We start from the raw sequence: 25043 nt of genomic DNA, 5'->3' as shown, positions 1-25043 counted from the left end.
AGGATGTACCCCTGTTGATATAAGCATTCCCTGCTAAAAATTTACCTCTGAGAATACTTCAGCTGTGTCCCATAGATTTTCATAAGTAGAATTTTTATTGTTATTACTTTTGATGTAATCTGCTAATTTTCTTTTTCACCGAATCATTGTTGGATGAGTAACTTTTTTTAATATCCTCATGGGCCTACACTTGATTCACTACATGCTTAGCAAATGTAGCATATGAAATATCTGCTTTCTATATCTTCCTTAGGGTCCTGCACATTCATTTTTGTGTAAACTCTGTGAATTCTGGAAGAAACACTATTAAGGGCCCCCATGTCTGGAATGCTCTGCCCCCTCATCTCCACACCATCATTTCCCTAGTTTCCTTCAAGACTCAATTCAAATCTCATTTGTCTACAGGTGGCCTTTTCTGATCTTTCCCTCCCCCACCAAATCTTAATGCTTTCCCCTTGGAGATTACCTTCATATGCTCTTATTGTATATGTCTAAATATTTGCGTATTTTCTCCCCTTATTAGGAAGTATACTAATTAAGAGACTATCTACATTTGAGGACACAAACACATACAATCTGCCTTTCTGAGTATCCCCAGAATTTAGCGTAGTACCTGGCAAGTAATAAATGCCTAATAAATGCTTGTTGTCTTACTGACTATAATTTCCCTCCATATTGATCACAGTCTGATAGTGGGTTGTTAAAATTTTTCATTATTTTTTAGTTAGCTATTGGTATAAGACTATGAAGTTTTACTTTATTTAGCTTCAGCATTATTATTATCAGGTACAAAATTTAAAAGTTGAGAGACTTTTTTTTTTTAGGCAGTTGGGGTTAAGTGATTTGCCCAGGGTCACACAGCTAGTAAGTGTCAGGTGTTTGTTCTGAGGCCAAATTTGAACTCAGGTCCTCCTGACTTCAGGGCCAGCACTCTATCCACTGCGTCACCTAGCTGCCCGAACTCTTTTTTTTTCTTTTAAAGAATCTTTTAGCATGAAATAATACCTTCATATATCCCTTCTAATAACTTTTCCGGTTTGGACTCAATTTTGTCCATTATCATTAGTGCCACTTCTGCTTTTCATGATTTGGCAGTAGCAAGGTAAAATTCTCACCACCCTTTCATTCAGATCTTTCTCAATTAATTGTCTTTCCTATACTCAATAAGCATTTTTAAATACTTACTATGTGGCAGCCACTAGTGATATAAAGGTAAAGAATGAAATAAAGCAACAAATGGTTGAGTTACGCTTTCTAATCCATTCTGTGGTCGTTACATCTCATTAGAGAGTTTACTCCATTTATATTCTTAGTGTCAAAGTTGTCAGATTTGTATTTGGGGTGTGGTACAGTGGAAAAGATGTTGGTTCTAGGTCAGGGGACCTAGGTTCAAATACTGCCTCTCTGACCTTGCGCAAGTCACTTAACCTTCGTGGATCTCACTTTCCTCATCTGTAAAATGAAGGTGGACTAGAAGGCTTCTAAGGTCTTATCCAACTAAACCTTTCATTCTCTGTAGCTCGAGGTGTTTAGCATCAATAACAATTTATTTTTTCTAAAGTAGTAAGTCTACAAGAATGTAATTATTTCTGTGGATTCTTCAGGTTTTCTATGATATTTTCTCATATTCTTAGCATCTTCGTTCTTGGGATCTACTCTTAGGATCTTTTACTGTCTTCAAACTCTTCTCTTCTTTGATCTTGTGACTTCCCTAGCAGTGCTGATCCTGGCTTAATTTCTCTGACTGTGTCCTTTGTCCATTTGAGGAGGTCTCTTGGAATATCCTGTGTAGTTGGCTTTCCTATCAGTGTTGTTTCAGGCCTTTTAGCTGGTTCAGTCACTCCATGTTTTGTTTTGCTTTTAATTGTACTGGCACTCTGCTTTACTGTTAATTTTTTTTGGTTGGCTTTTATTTTCTTGAATGGCTTTAAAACTGTTTTTCTCCATATGGTGGGTTGTTTTTGTTTGTTTGTTTGTTTGTTTTTTTGCTTGTTTTTGTTTGGCCCTATTCAATTCTTTCACTCTCTCATCTTGACCAGTCTGAACTTGATTAACCATTGTTGAGGGATACTATTTATGAGAGCTATTTCTTATATGTTTGCATTTGTATATTATCAGGTAAAATAGCACCATATTAAGTTGGATCTGGGGCTTGGTGTACATGGCCTCTTCCAAGACAACCCTTCACCTACACATCACTGAACTCTAGTCTCACCTCCCCCAATGCAGCCCAACCCTGGACAGACTTTTTGCTGTACCTTAATTCAGTAACACTCAATAGACAGTAAGTCCCTATCACATACTGGTAATATGCACAGTAGGATGAGCTAAGACAGGTAGGAGCAACCTCTTAATCTCTTCACTGCCGCCAGCAGAACTAACCAGTTGCACAGAGTGGCTTACATGAGGTAAAACAAGGAAGAAAGATGAAAGTGAATCTCAGCGGGAGGGAAGTAAATTCCACCTGGTATGTGCTCCAGAACTAGGAGAAGGACTGTCACACACACTTGGATTTCATAAGAACTGAGCAGATAAAATGATGCTTGATGTACTAAATAAAGCACCTCAAGCCATTATTTGCAAGTTATAAAGAGTCCACATTAAAATACTTTTTCATTTGGCCATTCTTTTAGAATCAAAATACAGCAGTATGGGGTAGTAGGAAAAGTACTGGGCTTGGAGTTGTGAAAGGTCCAGCAGGTTCCAGTCCCGACTCTGACAGTAAATGTATGACTATAAGCCAGTCCTTTAATACTCAATTTTCTCATCTGCAAAATGGTGATAATAAAACTTAGAATATTTGCTTTTGAGGGTGATTGTAAGGATCAAATGAGATGTGTTTAAAGTGTCAGCTATTGTTAATAGGTATTGATCCAACATTGCTTTATTCTTGCCAAGAAGATAACCATCAAGTTACATTTCTAGCTTTTTCAGATCCAGTGTGTTTTTTAATTCTTAGAGAAGGCTGTCCACTAGAACCTGAAACAGCCTTCAAAAATAAGCCATTGAATCTCTGGGCACTTATTATGGGAAGAACACTGACTGTAGAATCAGAAGACAGTTTTTGTGTCACTTAATCTCTCTGAGCCTCAGTTTCCTCACCTGTTAAATAAAGGTGTTGGACTAGAAAGCATGTAAGGTCTTTTTCAGCTCTAAATCTGTGTTCCAAGCTCTAAAAGCTTGTCTTGGCTGGCCCCTCCTGGGTCAAATTCAGTTCAGCAAAAGAAGTACCTACTATGTGGAAACTCTCTGCTATAGAAACTGGGGTATAACGATGAAAATGGCACAATATTTGCCCTCAAAGAGGTTGCGTTCTCCTTGGGGTACAGGACAAAATACAATAATAGGTACAGAAATAATACAAGATCAATTATGACAATTGCAAATGACTAAACAGACAATAAGGAGAGAATGGCGGAATTACTTCAGTGCAGGTGTGTTGAGTCTCTATTGAAGGAAACACTCCACAGTATGAAGAAGATAAAAAGATGAAAATGAAATAGTCCTTAAAGGAGTTTACATCCCTCAAGAGGGAGATATGTACCTATGTAAGTATATGCAGAAAAATACAAGGGAATTGAGTGGGAAAAGGGAGGTGTTAATAGCTAGAAAGATCAGGAGAGGCACCAAAAATAGGAGATGGTGTTCTAGCTGGAAACTAAGGATTCTAAAAAGTGGAAGGGAAGAGGAAGTGCATTCCAGGCATGGGGGACAACCTGTGTATAAAGACAGAATGTCATGTATGGTTGGAGTGAAGAGTACACGAAATAACGTGTGATAAGATTAATAAGACACATTGGAGCCAAGTTATTTAGATTTTAGTGTAGAAGCAACAGGGAGAAACTTGAGCTTTTTCTTGTTGTTGTTTTTTTTTGGGGGTGCTAGGCAGTGGGGTTAAGTGACTTGCCCACAGTCACACAGCTAGTATTATATGTCTGAGGCCGGATTTGAACTCAGGTCCTCCTGAATCCAGGGCTGGTGTTCTATCCACTGTGCCACCTAGCTGCCCTGAAACTTGAGCTTTTTGAGCAGGGGAGTTATAGGGTCACACTTCTGCTTTAGGGGTATCATTTTGGTATGGTATGGTATGGAAGAGGGATTGGAGAGGAGGAGGAAAGATGTGAAGCAGAAAGACCAATGAGGAGCCTTTTTTGGTAGAACAAACAAGAGGTAACAAGGACCTTGTTTAGAGCAGTATGTGACTGCAAAGAAGAGGATGGTTGGGAGAGAGAGATTGGAAGTAGAAACATGGAGGGACAAGATTCTTTTGTTTCATCTTAGGTCAGCTATGTCATTCAGACAATTGTGTAGCCAATATTATCGTGTACTATAGAATATTATTTATAAAACTTGATTATTTCTAATGCTTTGTGTACATAAATTCTTAAGATTTTATAAAGATTGGAAAATAGGCATGTGAGTTGGTGATTATCATTTTTCAATTGCCTCTTTTTATAAGTAAGGTCCATGATTTTTCCCAAACAGTGGATATCCTTCCCTCTTTATCAGGCCTTTGACATCCCTCCATACCCTAAGAAAGGTGTCTTCTCTAGCACATACCACTTCTGGGCATACTTGATCTAATCCAGCTGTTCTTCCCAATGTTGACTTCTTTAGTGCCATCTCTATGTGTGGTATATACTAAGGGTAATAAAAGGTTAACACAATAGCCTGAAAGATAATGTTGATGTCACTGATGCTGAGTTACAGAAATCCTGGTAGATCTTCATTTTTCACCTTTGTTGTCCTTCATATTTGCTTTCCTGATCCCCTCAGCTACTAGTACCTCTCCCCTGCAACTATCTTGTCTTCATTCTAGGTATTGTGTGTGTGTGTGTGTGTGTGTGTGTGTGTGTGTGTATCTACATGTATATTTTATCTCTTCTAATGAATAGGAACCCCTTTGGAACAGGAAGTGTTTTATTTTTGTGTCTCTATCCCCAGAGCCACAGTGTCCTGCACATAGTAAGGATTTAATTATATATGGATTGACTCATAAGGCAGCATGGTACAATGGACATTGGCTTTTGAGTCAGAGGATGTGGGTTATATTCCCACCCATGTGACAGTCCCTTAACCTCTCTAGATCACAGTTTTCATAAATATAAAAACTATATATATAAATAGAATTGATCAAGCTCTTGTAGACCTTAGACACCATCCAGTTCAATCCTTTCACTACATTGTTTTCTGGTGTCAGTATCCTCTATGGTGAGACACAAAAAGTACTTGCTTTCAGAAGAAAAGCTGCAGAAGAAAAGCCAACAGAATGTCAACACTGCCTCAAGGAACTTGGTCTGATTGGTCTCATTTTCTGAGCTATCTACATTAGGAGATTCTTTTTCTTGTGCTTCATTTTTATCTTCACAGACTTCTGAAAACTGAAATATCATCTGGACTTATTGATTGGATGAGAGCACAGAGTAGTTTCCTTCACAGACAGTAGATAGGAATCTGAAGTAGGTGATGAGCAGGAGACAGAAGTGTCATCCCAAAGCTTTGGCCCTCCCCCCTCCCCAGGGCAGGAGGCATGTGCCGGGCAGAATCACACCCTCCATCTCTGGACTAACCTCCTTTATACATTCTGTATTCGGCAGAATTTTAAAGTCTCTATCCTAAGGGTTCAATTCATTTTCTATCTAGTCAAACGTAGTAGCAGCTTTATCATTATTTACATTTCTGCCTTTTGTTCTGGCATCTAAATTTCAAGAAGTATAATTTGGCCAATGACAATATTCTTCCTATTTGTCAGCAGCTTTTTTAAAACTTTATTTAATTCTGTAATTGTAATAAAAATATACACAGATTTTTTTAAGAATGATTTTTGCCTTGTCATTTGATAAGGAATGTTGATAAGACTGCACTCTTATTTTAAATGTGGTGACTGCTAAAGAAATGGAAAAATTCAATGGTGGTAACCAGAAGATGTAATAACTTATATTCACAAGAATATTATTTCATTTGATCCCATCAGATATGTCTTGTTCTCCCCCATTTTACAGGTGGGGGAAACAAATTCAGAACAATTAACTTGGCAAAGGTCACACAGCTAGCTCGTAAGAGACAGGCCTGAGGGGGGCTCAAAGCAGAATTGGTTGTCTAACTGATGTTAAGTCTAGTGTTCTTTCCATACCACTGCACTTTCTTAAAAGAAATGAAGCTACTGGAGAGAGTGGAAGGAACAAAAGCTAAGTGGTAGAGTCCATAGTAGAACATCGTGTTTTACAGAACAAAGTTCTACCACTAAGCTAAGTGTCTTCTTTGAACTTGGATATGCTTTACAATTTACTTGTCTAGAGATCTTTCAGAGGCTGTCCAACTTCATGATGTCATTAAGGAGGAAGTTTAGGCCACGAGATGCCTACGGCTATCACATCACTAGGGAGATACTTATCCATTATGATCTTCTAGTGTTTTCACATCCACAGACTGGGTCTCAGAGTTGGAAGAGACCTCAGAGCCACCTGAACTAATGTGTATCTGAACAAGAGTTCACCCAATAACATACCTGACAAGTGGCCATCCAGCTTTGGAGACCTCTAGTGAGTGGAAGGCAGGCCCAAGTGTCTGTTATGTGTCAGACACTGCTGATACAAAACAAAAATAAAAAGTCAGCACAAGTCTGATCCCTTTTCTCCAAGGCAGCTGAAAACAACTACCCCATCCCTCCACACTCCATGCCTCCCCCCCCACTACCCCCCTACTCAGGTCTTGTTCTTTTCTCTAGGCTAAACATCCCCTTACTTGGCACCATGATCTCTAAGACCTCTTACCCTCTATCTTTTGGACATGCTCCAGTTTCTCCGTCTTTTCAAAAAACGTGGTATCTGGCACTCCTGATTTGGCCTAATCAAGAAAGAATACATGGAAACTATATTCTGGACTTTGGGTTTTTCTTAATGCAGTGTAGTTTTCTTCAGCTCCTGTGCTAAAACCCCCACTCCTTCCCCTAGGAATTGTTGTCTAGGCTAAGTCTTCCCTCACTCATCCCATATTTGGGAGTTTGAACTCCTGCTCTTCATATTCTATAGTAAACAAGCACAGTGAATCATACTTAGATGATGTTACCCCATCATATTCTCCTAGGAGGTTCTCAAAAAATGTCTACTATGCAAACAGTATGATGGCCTTATTAATTAAAAACCTTTCTAGCACTATACATTTAAAGTTACTGATGGGAGTATTCTAGAAAAATATTTGCCCTTGCCAGGACAAATCAATTTTCCCTGATGTTCAAGTATCACTTTCTCTACAACAGAACTCATCACATTTCGAATGCAGTTGGTAGAAGTCTGGTTATTCAAGAATGTCGACGGGTAGATTTTGTGATGATATTGATCTGATAGGAAAAGAATATCTTGAATAAAGATGTTCAAGCTGCTTGCACAATCTTAACATGGATTTTTTCTACCTATGAAATGAAAGCTTTTTAAAAACTTTTGGCAAGATATATTTGACTGGTCACTCTGCCTCAAGCCTCTCTATAATCCAGCCCATCCTCTACTCAGCTGTCAAACTGATTTTCCTTAAGCTCAGGTCTGACCACATCACATACCACCACAACCACCCCCTCCATTTCAGTACCTATATGCCATGCCATATTGTGCTGTGTAACTTCTGTGCCAGACACATAGTAGTCACTTAATGCTTACTGAATTAAATTCTTTTTATGACAATTATGCTGATCACTATTATATCTAGTTTTACATACAAACAAAGCTATTATCTAGTTCAGATGCCATTGAGTTAAGGTTGGATTGCAACACAATACCCTGAATATATTATTTGATATTCCAAAATAATTCAGATTCTAAGTCTTTGGAATTTTTCAAGAGAAGAGGGAGAGACGGTATTGGAACTGTTGAGGGGTAGGTGGAGAGACTTATTTGTATCTTACTTAGAAACTCAGACATTGTGGAATGTGATTCCTACTCTGACAGCCATTCTCAGCCCTTTTCCTCCCTATAAAAGTCTGTAGGCCCAGAAGCTTGTTCAAATAATTGGCTACCAATAGACCTAAGGGGCAGATGGGCTAAATTCCGTGCCTCTGTTTCTGTTGGGTGAGTTTGGATTTTCCAAGAAACCAAAATAAATCATGTATTTTTCTTCCTTCCTCTAGATTCTTTATACGACTCACAGTCCTGCCTCTTATGAGGCATTCTGCTTCGAACAATGCTCAGCCGTCAGTGCCTGTGAATTTCTCCCAAAAGCAGAGTAGCAGTACAGGAACATTTAGAGGGATGTCCTAGAATTGAATTAATGGCTAGATATATGGCTTTTTCCAATCTACTATTAACATGCTTGGCATCTGGTTTCATTCAGCTTGGAATATCCCCTTTGGATATGTGTTAACATTTGAGTAACTGGGTCATAGGGATTACTGACTAGAGGCTATCCACAGGGAGATAATAAATAAGGCAGCTTTGTGTGTATCCTGCCCTAGAATGTAACAGATTACCCCGTGTGTGCTCTCGCCTACTTTTATCCCTCTTGAATTTAACATTTGATCATTTCTTTTTTGTTGTCACAATAACAAGGTCACAAAGACTTCGGGTTTGAGACCAATGGAGCGGAAAGATATCAAAGCTGTGAAAGAATTAATTAACAACTATCTGAAGCAGTTTCATCTTGCCCCAGTGATGAATGAAGAGGAAGTGGCCCATTGGTTTCTGCCTCAGGATCATATTATCGACACATTTGTAGTAGAGGTAAAGATAAGGTGATTAGCAGAAGTTTGAACATCCTAAAGCCTCAGAGCTAGAAGGGACCTTTAAGGGCACTGTGTAAGCTAACCCCCATCCAAAGCAAGAATACCCTCCACAACATCTGCAGTGAAGACTTCCTGGTATAGGGAAACCCAATGCCTCTGTGCCAATTCTATTACTGGACAGCTCCAATTGGGAGGAAGTTTTTTCTTATCTTGAGGTAAAATCTGCCTCCTTGGAACTTGGTCCACATGTTGGTCAGTACCTCTTCCTTATAATTGTCCTTCAGATATCTGAAGGTAAGTATCATGTTCCCCATAAGTATGAAGACTTCTTCAGGCTGAACTTCCCTGTTCTTTTAAATCAATCCCTGTATGACTTTAAATCTCTTATCCTCAGCTAGAAGGAAGCTTAGAGGTTATCCAATCCAATCCCCTTAGTTTACAAATGAAGAAACTGAAGCCAGAGGTTAAGTGACTTGCCTAAGGTCTGCGTCACCTCTAGATCCTGGTTAACTTCCTCTCAATACAGTCAACATCCTTGTTAAGATATACAGAGTCCGACCTGAGCTGAGGACAATAAAACCATTACTGTCATAATTCTGTTATTGAAGCCTCAGATCCCATCAGTATTTTTGGCTGCCACATCACAGACTCCTGGGGCTTGAAGTCTCAGAATCCCAGGGTTGGAACAGGACCTCAGAGGACATCTAGTCCAATGCAAATCTAAAAAAAAGAGCCCTCCATGGAGAGGAAACCCATACTATCTTTTCAGGAACCCACTGCATTTTTGGATTGCTCTAATTGTTAGGAAGTTTATCAAGCCTAAAGGTGCCCTATTGTTCTTATAACCACTACTTCTCTAATTCTGCCCTCCCACACGACAGCCCTGAAGTCCTGGAGGACAGCTTTCATGTCAGCATTCATCTCCAGGCTAAACATCCCCTTTTCCTGATTTTATATAGCATCATCTCAAGGTCCTTTACCATCTTGGTTACGTTCCACTGCACATCAGTGCCCTTCTTAAAATATAGTACAGAGAACTGAACAAGACCATTATCTCCATACTATTGGACACCATGCCTGTTAAATACAGCTGGGGAAAAAATACATATATACATACACACACAGGTTGCTATAGATTGGGAATGCAAGTCACTAAAAACCCTAGATCTTTCTGAGATGAGCTTATCTAGACACACCTCTTCATCTTGTACTTGTCAAGATCAAATGAAATGTTTATAAAAACATACAGCATGATACCTAGTACATAGCAGGTACTCCAGTACTTATTATCTGTGTGACCCTGAGCAAATCACTTAACCTCTGTTTGCCTCAGCATGAAATTGCTAATATTCATCTATACATTTTTATCACTTTAAAGACTTTGTATGAACATACAAAATACCTATACTGTATATAAATTTGTATGAAAAGAACATCTTTTGTAAATTCTTTAGACTATTACTTGAACAAGCTTTTAGTAAGTGCTTACTATATGCAGGGTACTGGGGACTGAAGATGAAAAGTGGTTCCTGGCCTCAGCTAGGCAACACAGTGGATAGAGTGCTGAGTTCAAACATGGCCTCAGACACTTACTAGCTCTGTGACCTTGGGCAAGTCATTTCATTTCACTTTGCATCATTTCCTCATCTATAAAATAGGGATAATAGCAGCTACCTTGCAGGATTGTTGAAGGGCCAAATGAAATATTTATAAAGCACTTAGCACAGTGCCTGGCACCTAGTAGGTGCTATGTTAGCTATTACTATTATTATTATTTAATATTATTAAATACTATTATTATTAAATATTATTACTATTATATGGACTATATCACTCTATTCTGTCCATAAGAACAGCTTGGCTAAAATCCAGGTAAACTTATCTATAGTAGTTCTTAACCTTTCTCATGTCATAGACCCTTTTGCCTGTCTGGTGAAACCAGTGGACATATTCTTAGAATAACATTTTTAAACAATTGAAAATGCTAAGTTGAAGTCAGAGACTAATGAAAATAGAGGTGTTATTTTTCCCCCTTGCTCAAGAACCCCATGAAAATCAATCTGTGGATCCCATCTAGGGACTCCAGGTTAAGAACTCCTCCTGATTTACTAGACAAGTACTCCTGTCAAAAAAAAAAAAAAAAAAGAAAGGAAGTTAATGTGGCCTGGCCTGTTCTACAGTGGTATTTTTTTTACAGTGGTATTTTGTGATCAATGCTTTCTTTTCTAGATATTCACTGTTATGTTATAAAATTTAACCAAGAACTGAAGTCAAGCTTCAATTATAATGTGTAGACTCCACTCTCTTCCCTCTTGTGAAAAGCAAGATGTTTGCCTTTCTGCAGCCCTTCAGCACCTCCTCTGTTCCCCAGCATCTTTCAGAGATCCATGGCAGTGGCTCAGTGATCACATTCACCACCAGATTTGGATCTGGTGACTTTAATCCATCAAGGCAAGCTAGGTATCTTTCGTGTGAGCTGCTGCTTTCTAGCCATCTTCCAAATCTTTTACTTTTGCAGTTAATTTTTTAAAAATGAAAATGAAGGACTTTAACTAAATTTAACTTTGCTAATTCTAGCCTGTTGTTTTCTCCTGCTGACTGCCTTTTGGATCTATAGCTGTTGTCCTATCAATGATTAAGCAATTTCCCCCAATTTCACATACTTCAAAATATTTGAAACATATTTCTTGGAAGATCCCATGCCTTCCACATTTTTTCTCTTCTTCCTTGAATCTCACTGCATTTTTAAAAGATTTGGTCACAGATAGTATGGTGTGGTGGATAGAAAGCCAGCCTCAGAGGCAGGAAGACCTGGATTCAAGTATCACTTTGGCTTGTACTGTCTTCTGGGCAAGTCTTTCAAGTAATCAGTGCTCCCAGATAACTCTAGGTCTAGAATTACATTAAATCTGCATTTCCTAGTCCTGTCCATTTCATTTAATAAGGATGGCTTGCCAGTGCAAGGCACTAGGAATAGTAGGATAAGCAAAGGTTGGTAGAGCTGTCAGTGAGATTACACTGTACCTGGGCATTAGAGTACACATATAAATATAATACAAGGTAGGAAATGAAGAGGGGATAGGAGAGATTAGACAAAATTTTTTAGTGGTGTTTAGAAACAGTGAGTTCACTAATAACTGGAGTCATTAGGGAAAAGCCTTCACCGAGGAAGTTGCATCTGAACTAAGTCTTGAATGGGCTCCAGTAATGAATCTGAAAAGTCAAGATAAAGACAAGCATGGAAGACAGCTTTTGCAAACACTTGGAAGATATGAGAATGGCTTGAGGAACGCAAGGAAGAACTTAAGAGTTGGGCTGAAACGTAGGCTGCATGAAGGAAAATAACTTTCCCTTTCCAGTAGTCTTTCTTGGACTTTGAAGTTAAAAGATCTGACTTCTAGTCCTAGTTCTGCCATTAATTAGTGTGATCTTAGGCAAGTGACTTCGCCTCTCTGACCTCCTTTTTCTACCTATAAAACAACGGAAATGAAGTACATGATGATTCTTTGCACCTCTAATATTCTCTAAATCTGAAGTTTCCTCATCAGATCAAAGGACAGGATACTTTGAATTTAATAGCTTTCCTTTCCAAACTTCAGGGAAGTGTTTAGTAAGCCAAAGAGGCTGAAAGATGGTAAAGAAGAAGAAAAAAGAATGCTCTCTAAACTGGGTTAATGAGATCCTAATTCTGTTTCCTGTATAAAATATTAGCAAAGTTTTTTCCTCATTCTTCAGATTTCCCAATCATCAAAAAAAAATGTAAATATGTCCAGATATTTCTAGGGTTTATGAATTCCTTGCTGTTTTATCTTTTTATTGGAATTTTATTGGCAAGTCAAGAGATAGAAGGAAAATGATGTATCTTTGAATTGGGGTTTGGGGCATTTATTTCCCCACCACTTAGGAAATACTCTCTAAATGAATTCCTTTTGTGGTAGTAGTTATAACCATACCAGAACAACAACCAAAATAATAATAACAGTAATCACCTATGTACAGAACTTAAGAATCTGAAGCCAAATTTAGTGGAACTGGTCCTTAGAATTCATGAAGATGGCTGGGTTCTTGGTCTTAAAAGGGCAAAAACAATGTTTTTGAGGATGGGCGTCTCAAGCACTTCTTAGTGTAGGGCAGGTAGTTTTGTTTGGGTGGTGGAGGAATTTGTTCTTTCCTTATTTACAGAAGAGATTCACTTCCTAAGACTGATATTTTCTCCACTTCCAAGATCTATACCAAAGAGAAAACTCAAAATGTAATTTTATAGCATGTTTATCTGCTATTAAGCACAAAACAGGAAGGAGGGATTTTTCAGATGTGCACTTTTACTTATGAGTTCATAGCTTTTGTCATTCTTAGGAATTCTAAGTCAAAATATAAACAAGAAACCTCTGGGAACATTTTTTTTTAAAAAAACCTGTTTCCCAATCCTAATAGAATGTTTTTCTGACTAAAATCATATAATGATAAAACATGTTAAGGGTATACAAGAAATTCACTGGTATAATACTTAACACCAAAGAATCTTTTAATAATTGCTAGTAAAATATGGGGCAGATAGGTGGTGCAGTAGATAGGGTTCGAGGCCTGGAGTCAGGAAAACCAGAGTTCAAATCCACAGCCTCAGAGACTTCCTAGCTGTGTGAGCCTGGGCAAGTCACCTCACCCTGTTTGCCTTAGTTTCCTCATCTGTAAAATGAGCTGGAGAAGGAAATGGCAAACCACTGCAATATCTTTGCCAAGAAAACCCCAAATGGCATCACAAAGAAGCCGACATGACTGAAACCACTGAACAACAGTAAAATATCTCTGTTAAACAAGAAGAATTATGAATTTTGCTTTCCTTGAGCTTGATGTTTAGGCTTATTTAACAAAAAGCGAAGGAAAATCTCTAACAAAACAAATTAGGGAAGGTCAAGGGAGAGGCATGGATCAGTGTTACATTGCCTAACACACCTGGGGAAATAAAAAGTTCTCTCTTAAATAGCTCTTATTCTTTTTTTTGTACATTTTTTTTTCTTTTTTAGGCAATTGGGGTTAAGTGACTTGCCCAAGGTTACACAGCTAGTAAGTGTCAAGTGTTTGGTCTGAGGCCAGATTTGAACTCAGGTCCTCCTGACTTCAGGGCCGGTGCTCTATCCACTGTGTCACCTAGCTGCCCCAAATAGTTCTCATGCTAAACTATATAATGACGGTTCTCATTGGTAGCTAGTGTGCTGCTTTCATCAGTGTTGCTTTGGAGTCCTGGTTACTGCTTCCAGAAATCATTCCCAGGAAGTTTTCACTTCAAAAGCTTTACCTCCCTGAAATCTATATAAATTGCAGGTTTAAGTTGGCAATGAATTCGAGCCCACATCCTACCAAACGTGCAGTGGACCCTCCTAATCCCAGTTGGCAAGTAGTGTTGTATGAATCTGACCTTTACCAGTGTCTCATCCTAAAGATGTAATGCAAATTAAACCTGGACATTCATGAAAAAAACAGGTAACAAAATAAGTCCACTTCACACAGGTAGGGCGGCCTGGGGCAATCCCCAAGGACTTGGGAGTCAAAAGACCTGGGTTCAAATGCTACCTCAGGTACTTAATGTCTGTGTGATCATGGACAATCAATAAAATATTTAAGTGCCAGATGCTGGAAATATAAAGAAAAAAAGCTGTCCCTGCCTGCTTATATAGGCAGTCAAGCAGCATAGTAGAGTGTGCTGGACCTGGAGTCAGGAAAACCTGAACTCAAATACAGCCTCAACACTTACTAGCTGTGTGGCCCAGGGTAAGTCACTTAACCTCTGATTTAGTTTCCTCATCCATAAAATAGGGATAATAGCACCTACCTCACAGGACTGTTGTAAGGATCAAATAAGTTAACATGCATTAAGCATTTTGTAAAGCTTAAGGCGCTATGTAAATGATTATTATTATTAGCTATTCTACTGAGGATGGGAATGTGTAGTCAACACAGCAAAAACAGTTCCTGCCTCAAAGAGCAGGAAAGATTTTGTGAAGAACTTCATCGTGGAGCTGAGTCTTGAAGGAATTAAGGAATTCTATGATACAGAAGGGAGAAAGAATGGCCATTCCAAATGTGGAAAACAGCCAGCGCCAAGTAATCAGAGGCAGCAGGAGGAAGATCACTCGTAAGGCATAGCCAGGCCAGTCTGGTGAGGCAGCAGGAGGAAGATTACTTGTAAGGCATAGCCAGGCCAGACTGGCAAGGTAGAAGGAGGCTATGATGGGGGTTCATATCTCAGGTTTATGTGACAAAACCACTGGTCAAATTCAAATGGTTAGATTAGTGGGAGAATGGGGGGGGTTCACAGTTCACAGCTCACATCTGTTTTGTTTTTTAGTGCTCAAGTGGTGTGTTAACTGACTTCCTGAGCTTCTACACACTACCTTCCACTGTCATGCATCACCCTGTTCACAAAAGCCTAAAAGCCGCTTATTCCTTCTACAACATTCATACTGAGACTCCACTGCTGGACCTAATGAATGATGCACTCATTATAGCTAAATTGGTAAGCAACTTTTTCTTCAAAATGTATTTGCCAAAAACTTTCTTACATAGATGGTAAAACTAAAAACATCTCGATATTTTGACAAGAGTTTCCCCAGAACCTCTAGTGGTCAGTATCTTTCTAAACATCACAATTACCTCGAAAGAAAAATCTCAGGATAATTAGTATTTATCTCTGACTTATGAAATAGCACAACAGAGTGAAAGCAGTGGGATATTAACAAGGCTGGAAAACTAAGAGGATTTGTAAAAAGAAGCTCCTTGTGTCAGTTAGATATCTGATCAAATAAGGAAAATCTAACTTTACCTGATGATATATTCTGTGTTAACATTCTAAGCTTCTCAAGCCAGAAGTTAGGATAACTGTTGGGAACTTGCTTCAAACAATAGGCACATGCCCCTCATCTCTGCCACTGGGGGAGCCTCAGGCTGAAGGAAAACTTGAATTAAGAGTTCTGAGCTGCAACTGAACAAAAGCCAATTGGGTGTCCTCACTAAATCTGGCACCAATGTCATGATCCTCCAGGAGTAGGGGGGCAGGCTGGCCAGTCATCTGAAACAGAGCAGATCCAGTCTCCTGTACTGATAAGTAGGATGCTCAGGTCTGACAGTGATTGTTCACTTTCAGCCAAGGTGAGATATGGAGACATAGTCTTCTAAACAAAACCACCAAGAAGTCCAAAGCATTGTAATAGAACAAGTAAATGTGGCAAAAGTTTATGGTGATAGTGTGTTGAAACAGAATTCCATGAGTTTTTCTGAGCTTTGGTAATAAAGTTTTGTCTTTCTTGAACCAAACAAAAATTGAGCTAAAAAGAGCCCAGTCAATCAACATCACTCATGCTGTGTTCTGATTTCAGTTGCTGCAGTGTCAGAAAGTCATTCCCGTAGCAACACTGAACTGGAAAATTAAATATTTCATTCAAGCCCTAAGTCACCGATTTTTTAGTCCATTTACAAGTGGTTAATGTCCTAAAACTTAATTTTTAAAACTAGAATTTGACTTCTATCAGGCCAAGGTAGGAGTTGTATAACTCGTTAACATTTATGTTCAATACACCAATCTACATGAAATTGTTGGAATTTTGTATTCCTTTTCAGATGGTCGGAACCCAGAGTTCAGTAGTTAGAAATCCCGAGAATGAGCAACTACATTGGTCCAAATATGAGCCACTTTGATTGTCTCTCTAAAATGAGATGTCCTTGAAAGAGAAAAGTATGTACGTGTAGATGTGCATTGAAAAAATCCAAAGTAAGGTTTTCCTAAAGACCAGATTTGGAGGGGAAAGGCAACCTACATTGGGACCAATGCAGTATTTAGACAACATTCTCCTAAAAACACATGCTTTCAAAAATGATGTTACCATGTCAATTTTGATCTAAAAAGCAGTCTGCTGGTCTAATTTTCCTGGCTCATTAGGCTTAGATATTCTTGCTGTATCCTCTTAGCAAATATAATTTAAGGCATTAGCGATGATGACTCAACTAGACTGACAGTTCTGAATAAAACATTTTTAAAATTCAGACTTGAAAATCCACTTATTATGGACATCACTGTGTATTTAGAATTGTAAATGCAAATCCAAATTTGCAGGCAGTATCAAGTAAGGAACTTATTACAATATTGTATCTTGATACACTAAGCCCTAATACTTTGAAAATGTTAATTTAAAAATGTTTTTTTTTAATTGGCAGAAAGGATTTGATGTGTTCAATGCACTAGATTTGATGGAAAATAAAACATTCCTAGAAAAACTCAAGTTTGGTATAGGAGATGGTAATTTGCAATATTATTTGTACAACTGGCGATGTCCAGGAACAGAATCTGAAAAGGTAAGTGGAAACTAGAATACATTTCAATTAGTTTAAGTTAATAAGCTCTCTTGGCTTCTTTTTAGAAGATATTTTAAATACTGAGTTTTACATACCTTTACAAATGAAATACTTTCACCTTCTGCTATAAATGTTGGTTTGCTTGCATACACTTGTACAGCTTGGGTAGGCTAGTAGATAGTGTGCTGAGCCTAGAGTCAGGAAGACCCAAGTTCAAATAGACGTTTACTAACATTGTGACCCTGGGCAAGTCACTTAACTTCTGTCTGCCTCAGGGATAACAAGGGTGTTGAGAGGATAGCTGAGATAATAATTGCAAATGCTTAGCACAGAGCCAGTGAATAGTTAAGTGCTGTATGAATGTTATTACTGTTACTCTCTGTTCTGACTACTCCATTTCTCCCCTTCCTTTAGGTTGGTCTTGTTTTACAGTAGGAGGACATTTTCATTTCTAGAACTCTGCAGTCATCATTTGAGTTGATGTTTCTATTTAACAAATCCCGGAACCACTGTTCCAAAGAATAAAAGCACAACTTAAGTGAAATCAAAGTGATCTATAAAATCTGAAAATCTGAAGAAAATCCATACCTGACCAATTTTACTTTTTTTGGGCTATTTTCAAACGAAAAATTCATCCAACTTTTACAGTCCATTGCTGGGAGAGAGTAGGGGAAGAAAGGTACAAAGAGCACATTCCTCTTATTTTCAGACCTTTGACTGCCTCTTGACAAAGAGAAGGTATTTTTCCACTGTAGAAAATGAACTGTTTTTATACAAACTGATCTGCAGCGATGGATTAATGTCAGAAAATCTTTGCTAATACACAGATAAACTGCTGCATTTCTATTTATTAAGTGGTAATGTTTGTCAGTGTCACAGAATGACAGATTCATTCTGAATATTTTTGCTTATTCATTTCACATGGATATTATTTGGGCAGATTTATGGAGGCCAATACTTTTGTAGCTCAAGTGAGAAGTCTTGGTAATTGTTAAGTGTGGAGCAGTATAAAAATGTACTGGGTTTTCTGGTACATTTTTTTTATCCAATAAGCAATGCTGCCAAGTCAATAAAAACACAGATTTGTACTTTACTCTTCGAAGGATCAGTGGGTTGAATCAGTAGCACTGAACTGTTTGGAACAATCATTACATGTGCTGTCTGAAAGATTATACACTCATTACTCTATGTTACAGCTGCTGTCCAGCTTTAGATTTGTTTTTCCTCAAGGCAATGTGAGGGAAGGATGCCAAACTAAAAGAAACCCCAGTGGAATTTATTAATGCTATCAGGACATTGATAGTTTGAATGTTTCCATTGCTTATGCAAAATTGCACAAGTTCCTTTATACCAACTTTATCATGACATCTTTCATTCTAATGAAAATATCTTATTTGTAAATAAGTATTCATAATTTTGTTACTGATGGTGTTTTTATCCAGAGTTTGAAGCAAGGTTTCACTGTATAATATATATGTGTATATAATAATATATATTGCCAATACTCAGAAGAGAGGGAGCTGCTAAATGAGGCCTTGTAAATTGGCCTTGATTTAAATGCCACAGAATTACATTCTTTCACCTTTCTTTACAGTAAGTGTAGTTTCTACTCTTCATTTCACAATTATTTACAACTGTGTGATAAATAACTTTTCCACTTGGTACCAATACAGTATGAAAACAAGCTAAGGGGCCTGCAGCTCTTATCCTAGTTGAGAACTGACAAGAACATGTGATTTCTAAACCTACCACTAGAGGGGTTTATTGGACTATTGGGTCTGTATAGGTAGAGGTGTCAAACACCTGCAACACTCCTGTCTGTGGCCAGAACTGGATTAAAATGTAATTAGGAAACATTTAACAAAATAAATAAAAATACAGTAGTGCATACATAATGTTAATGAGGTTTTCTAAGTCAGGCCCACAGGGATGCTTATATACAGTTTAGTAGCCGCCAGGGGGTTCCCAAAAGTTTTAGTGCTATTTTAAACTATTAAAGTCATTAGAAAGGGTGTCCCAAAAGTCTCAGTGCAGTTTAAAACTATTAGATTATTTCTGCACTAAAATTTTTTGGGACAGTTTGTATCATTGGAATTGCATTTCTCTCAAACACTACCTCCAAGGGTATATACAGTTACAGTAAAACCTTTTCACAACAGGGAGAAAGGTGTTCTCTTCATTCATGGTGGAGAGAAGGCTTCAAAAAGCCAGAGAATCAACCAACAAAAAAAAAATGTTTTGACCAACAACCACTTTGACTTTAAAATATTTTAATTTAGGGAAAGGATTTTATTGGAGATCCTAAAAATATAAGCTAAAAAAATGTTCTTTTTGAGGACTTTTAAAAAAATCTATTTGACTTTCTGAAATTTTGGCATTAACTTGTTTTAAGGTGAAACTATCCCACTTTTACTGATTTCAATTACAATATTTTGACCCTCTTTTAACTTTATGCTATTTCAAAATAAAGCACTTGCTTGACTCTTTTCAGTAGGACATTCATGCCTATCCCATCCCTGTGTACAATTTAAGTATGTTATCAGTAAACATGCCAAAACAAACTTTGTGTAAAACTACCCATATGTTGAGTTAAAAAAAATTTAGATTGGAAATCATGGAACTTTGGACCTACCTAGAGTCAGCATCTAATGCAATTCCTTCAACTAATGCAGAGACTAAGAGGTTAAGTGACCTACTATGGCTACACAGTTAATCAATGAGAGCCAGGCCTAAAAATAGTTCTTACCATGTATTTTATAAAATTTAAGAAACTATCCTAAAAACACATCATTCCAAAATGCTCTGCTGTATTAAAACCAAAACTTATTTCTAGCTAAAAAGCACCTTTGAGATTTATTAATAAACCCTCTCAACAAATACAGATAAGAAGAGTAGAACTCCAAGTAGAACATCAAAATTCAAATTTATGTCTTAGTTGTAAAAATAAACAACTTATATGTCCCCTTCTGCATTCACCTGTGTAATTAGTTTTGTGGTCCTTTTTTCCCAATACAATTGCAGAACATTAGTCTGCCACCAATATTTGCCTCATTTCTTTCTGTACTTGTCATTTCTTTGGCATAGTATTTCATTACATTAATATCATAATTTATTCAGCCATCATTTATCCAAATGTCATTGGACATTTCACTTTTTCCACTAGTGAAAAGAAACCAACAGTAAGAAAATACATATCAGCTCCCTTCTTAAAATCCTTAAAGCAGGGTGTTCTTAACCTTTGTGTCATGGACCCCTCTGGGAGTGTGACAAAGCTTATGGGACCCCTTCTTGGAATTTTTAAATATATAGAATAAAATGTATAGGATTACAAAGGAAATAAATTACATTGAAAGTTAGCAACATTTTTAAGTAAGTGTATAGGCCCACGGTTATGAACCCCTGCTCCAGAGATACAGTTGCAGCAACAAAAACATTCTTGGAACTTTTAAAAAAAAAATTATCTCCTTAACACCATGGGGAGTATGTTTTTTTAATGTATTTAAGATTGTGGCATTGGGAATCTTTCACTTTATTTTTAAACTAAAATTCCTATTTAAAAGTATTAATCCTTCTCCCATCTAGAATATACAAAGGTGCCATACTTTGTGTAAAATCACTAGAATTAGGCCAAGAAAGTAGCTCTGGCAATGTGAAGTCTAGCTTTCCCATCCTTCTCTGAGTTGTGATATGAACCCATTGTCTCCCAGAGAATTGTCACTGAGTAGAGTATATGTTCTTTTTTCCACAAGTCCTTGATGAAATGTAAGCCTAAGTCAGCAAAAATGAATCCACCTCAAGAAATGTAATGGAGAAAATGGGCAACCGCTTTAAGACATTCATGTACGAAGTATGAATTATGACAACTGATTCCCTTTATCAGCTAAACTCAATATAAATTAATACCCCAAATTTCAAGATTAAGTGGATTGTTTCTAGAAGACCATTTGTAGTCCAGTTTTCTTTAGCTGAATACATTAGATAAGAAAGCAGCTGTAATCCAATTTCATCTGCACTATGATTAAGAACAATGTCTGCTGTGGCAGAATGATTTTGATAGGAAGATAGGTATGATGAAATACAGATGTTCTCACAAACCAGCATCTTACTGGCCTCTTAAATGGATTTATATCAGTTTGAACATTTATTTTAATAAATTTTTGTTTTTATACTCAGGTTTTTTAATAACTGATGCATTTAAATATTGGTTTAAACCTAGACATGTTTGTGCCCTAAAGTTACATTTTTTTACAAGGAACATTTAACAAGTAATATAGCAAGGACACATGTAAAAGTAATTCATTTTTTGAAATTTGTTTTAATTATGGAAAAATGCTTTACAAATTATGTTTCACACATTATTTTAAAGTAGTTTTTTTATTTTTTGGTGGTTTCCTTATCTTACTGGGATTTGGAATCAGTTTCTTTATTTTTAGGGGCTGTAAAGTTACAGCAGAAGTATTTTGCTGACATTCAACAAGTTTTCGCTTATTTGTAGTAAGCTCTTCAAAGGAGGTTTCTAAAACACTTGGATCTTGCATTTCCAAAGTTTCACCTTCTGTATCTTCCAGGGAATCTTTAGTGTTGTCTTGAAGCCATGGCACATGTAAACCAGGTACCCTGGGAATTATAGCTTTTAGTTCATCAACAAAGGCTTCGGTGTTTTTTTTGAAACCCAGAGCTAGAACACACTTTAAACCAATAACAGGTGCAATGCTTTCACTAAGGCGAGGAACTTGGCAAGCTGGTACAGCTCTGCTGACACTCAATTGAATCAGGTGGGAGGTCATTATAGCGGGTCTGACAGATTTGCACACTAGGACTAAAAGAAGTTCATTTTTCTCTAAAGCTCTGGTTACTTCATTAATCCCAATAGCAAGTTGTTTCCTGATATGTACAGGAGTCCATCCTGGTACTTTCTGGCTAATTTCCGTTTCTTTTTTCTTTGGAACTTCTTCATTATCAACAGTACCTTTGTCTTTGGTTTGTCTTTTTGAAAAAGGCCGTTTTTTCTTCTTTGGATTCTCAATCTTTTGAAGTCCAACATGTTTAAATCTGTCTTCCAGTGTCTGTAATATGAAGTGCATATCTTCTCTTTCCAGAGTACTCCAGTTAATAGCATATGGGTTATTCAGCGATGTCTTTACAGTAAATGATTTTGCTTTTCGTATAGATCCCTTCCCTGATGCTGCAGCCATCTCGAATGTTCTTTGACACCAAAACTATTAAAGAAAGTTAACATTAATTGGGAGCCCTTATTTAAAATAAATGTTTTCAGCAAATACATCTTGTTTGTTGTCTTATTCTGGAATTACTAAATTTTTAAAAGTCCTATTTTTATAGCCATTCCACTAATTTAAGACTCCTCTAAAGCAATATGGTATTACTTTCATTGAAACCTATCATCATTCTTTCAGTGACAAAAACTGCAATCAATATCATCAGTCACAGAAAATGTCATTTGAAATCTAAATTATAAACTGCAGCGTACTACAAATTTATGAGCAAAAGTAAAAATGTTTGCTTCTCTGCATAAATATCTAACACTACTCCAAGTACTTATAATAAAAGCAGTAGACATTTAACTCCTCCTCTTCTTTTTCTTTCTACTAATTTCCTGAGAGAAGGGGATTGTTTTTGCCTCTTTGTATTGCCAAAGCCTAGCACTGGATACAAAGAAGATGATTAATAACTACTTGCTGACTACCAGAAAGATATTAGACTGTATCAAAAACTATTCTAGACTGAGGAAGACATCTGACACCTGTGTGCCTTATTTCTTCCACAAGTTCCACATTCTGGTCAGCTCTACTACTTATATGTGAGTCTGTATATGCATATATACACATGTATATGTGTGTGTTCTTCACAAAGTAAAGTCTATCACAGGCCCCCTGATTTCCAACAAGATATTAAGAGATAACCCGCATATCTGAAAGAGCAGAGGACTGGAGTCAAAAAATCTGCGTTCTATTTCCTTTTGGGCCACACACATCCCCCTTTCTTTTTCTTACCTTAGTTTTGTACTTTGGGAAAATAACTATAAAATGGTACACAGCACCTACCCTCCGTCCACTGGTCAGATTAAGGCAAACACGTGCCAAGTCAAAGTAGGGAATAGCTCTAGGGAAAAACTGAACCCTGGGAGGGCCGGGGTTAAATCTGATACAACAAAAATTCTGGAAACCTTAGTTGACCGTAACTCACTCCAGGTGAAAGTAATCTCTTCCTCCAATTTATAGTTAACCATTTGCCTGGATTATTTCCTTGACACTTCTCCCCCAGGAATAACTGGTCTTTCTCTAGTGCAGGGTAGCTTAAAATTTTTCTACTCGCGACCCCTTCAGCACTTCTTAAAACTGTGAGTCGCGACCTCTTGTGCACTGCCCACCAAAACCCCACCTTCTACAAGACTGAGATCGAGCTTCCTTAATCCAAATAGCTTCCCTCTTGGCTTACCGTCGATACAAATACACAAAATACACGCACACACACTCTAGAGACATGGAAAAAAGCCATACAAACTATATACGTACATGTATATAGATAAGTAACAGATGTAAGCCACATATATATCTTGTTTATATATAAAGCGATAATGAAGCTATATAGTTTGTACATTAGGTTTTTCCCATGTTGCGTCCTCTATTAGAATACGAGTTCTCGTAAGGGCAGTGACTGCTTTTGCATTTCTTTCCATGCCTCTAGCTTGGTACTGTGCCCAGCACACAACAGGTGTTTAATAAATGCTCGCTGATTCGTCCCTCTCCCCCCTCCCGCATGCAAAAGGAGCTTTGTAAGTGCTTGCTGAACGAATAAATGAAGGCCTACCGGGAAGAAGCCCGTTCGGGTCAGCATGCCTAGTCGGCGTGAGAAGCGCGGGTGGGCCAGGTAGGCCCGCCAGCCAGGGGGCTCGCCCTACGCTGGGCTGCTGCCCTCGGTCACGATGCCGCCCCCGGGCCGGGTGAGAACGAACCCCGGGCCTGAGTCACGCGGCCCTCAAAGACAACGAGAGTCCCCTCCCTCTCACGGGGCATGGCACGCACCTCACATCAGTCCAGGGTTCTTCCAGCTCCGGAGGTTTCCCCACAAAACTAGCGTCAGCTTCCAGGTCGCCTTAGAGTGAGCATGCGCACGGCCCGCCCCTTCCGGAAAGAGAAGGGAGAGGAGATAGGAACTCGCAAAGCTCAAGACCGAAGCTCTCGCGCGAGAATGAAGACCCGCCCTTCCCGGCCTCCAGCCAATAAGAAACCCAAGTGTGCGCCGGATGTGCTCCGTCTTAAGGATTTTACGGCTAAAGAGCGAAAGACAGGAATGGGCGGGGGAATTTCCTTCCGGGTGCTGAAGTGTAGGTTGCCATGGTAACGAAAACCTGCGCCAATCACCAAGGAGACCGCCATCCTCTCATGTGTTCTGTGATTCTCAACTTGGTTGTGCTGCAGCCTAAGCCTCGGGGGCTCCGAATTTGAAGGGCCCAGGGGTTAATTAGCGATGCCAGCTCTAGCCCCTTAAAGGCAGGGGCCGTCTCTGACCCCGTAGATTGGTTTGCAATTCTTTGGGGAGCTGTTAGACATCTTTTGACACCTATTTAGGTTAGTTGTCTGGGTATCAGATATTCAATTCAGTAAACATTTGTAAGACGCCCTACTATGTGCCGGGCACTGGGCTAAGCGCTGGGGACGCAAAAAGAGGCGACAGCCTCTGCCCTCAAGAAGCTTACTACCTAATGGGGGAGAGAGACTACGTGCAAACAAATATATACAAGGATAAATAAGAACTGATTAAAAGGCAGAAGGCACTGGAATTTAGAGGCGTTAGGGAAGACTTCCTGTAGAAAGTGGAGTTTTAGAGGTTTAGCTGGGACTTTAAAAAAGCCTTAAAATGCTATTATTGCCTTCCCCTTGAGATTACCTCCCATTTACAACGGAGGTACCCTCTTTTTTTTTTCTTTTAATGTCGAGATAATTGGGGTTAAGTGACTTGCCCCGGG

At 38.3% G+C, this 25043-nt stretch overlaps 2 protein-coding genes across 5 annotated transcripts in view; one reads left to right on the top strand and one right to left on the bottom strand.

The window, feature by feature from the left end:
- NMT2 (N-myristoyltransferase 2) overlaps nucleotides 1–22339 on the top strand; it is an 89147-nt gene extending 66808 nt beyond the window's left edge. For all 4 annotated transcript variants that reach the window (XM_020987496.2, XM_020987497.2, XM_020987499.2 and 1 more), the window contains exons 9-12: nucleotides 8538–8708; nucleotides 15057–15224; nucleotides 16919–17056; nucleotides 17471–22339. In XM_020987496.2, the coding sequence (XP_020843155.1) occupies nucleotides 8538–8708; nucleotides 15057–15224; nucleotides 16919–17056; nucleotides 17471–17491 (498 nt within the window). In that variant the 3' untranslated portion in view covers nucleotides 17492–22339. The remainder of the gene's footprint in view (nucleotides 1–8537; nucleotides 8709–15056; nucleotides 15225–16918; nucleotides 17057–17470) is intronic.
- Nucleotides 21352–24093, bottom strand: RPP38 (ribonuclease P/MRP subunit p38). The gene is made up of 2 exons (XM_020987501.2): nucleotides 23885–24093; nucleotides 21352–22275 (listed from the first exon to the last, which is right to left on the bottom strand). The coding sequence occupies exons 1-2, from the start codon at nucleotides 23909–23911 to the stop codon at nucleotides 21412–21414; spliced, it is 891 nt and encodes a 296-aa protein (XP_020843160.1). The 5' UTR covers nucleotides 23912–24093; the 3' UTR covers nucleotides 21352–21411.
- Nucleotides 24094–25043: the final 950 nt, after the last annotated feature.

Source organism: Phascolarctos cinereus, unplaced genomic scaffold (assembly GCF_003287225.1).
Source record: "Phascolarctos cinereus isolate Bilbo 61053 unplaced genomic scaffold, phaCin_HiC Scaffold_1;HRSCAF=81, whole genome shotgun sequence".
Lineage (NCBI taxonomy): Eukaryota > Metazoa > Chordata > Mammalia > Diprotodontia > Phascolarctidae > Phascolarctos > Phascolarctos cinereus.
The sequence above is the reverse complement of the archived record's forward strand: the minus strand, read 5'-3'. Positions and strand labels throughout refer to the sequence as shown.

Coding starts and splice junctions, on each gene's coding strand:
- RPP38 (XM_020987501.2), bottom strand. CDS start 23,911: ATGCTGACCCGAACGGGCTTCTTCCCG. Junction 22,276..23,884: donor CCCGAACGGGCTTCTTCCCG/GTAGGCCTTCAT, acceptor TTTCTTTAATAG/TTTTGGTGTCAAAGAACATT.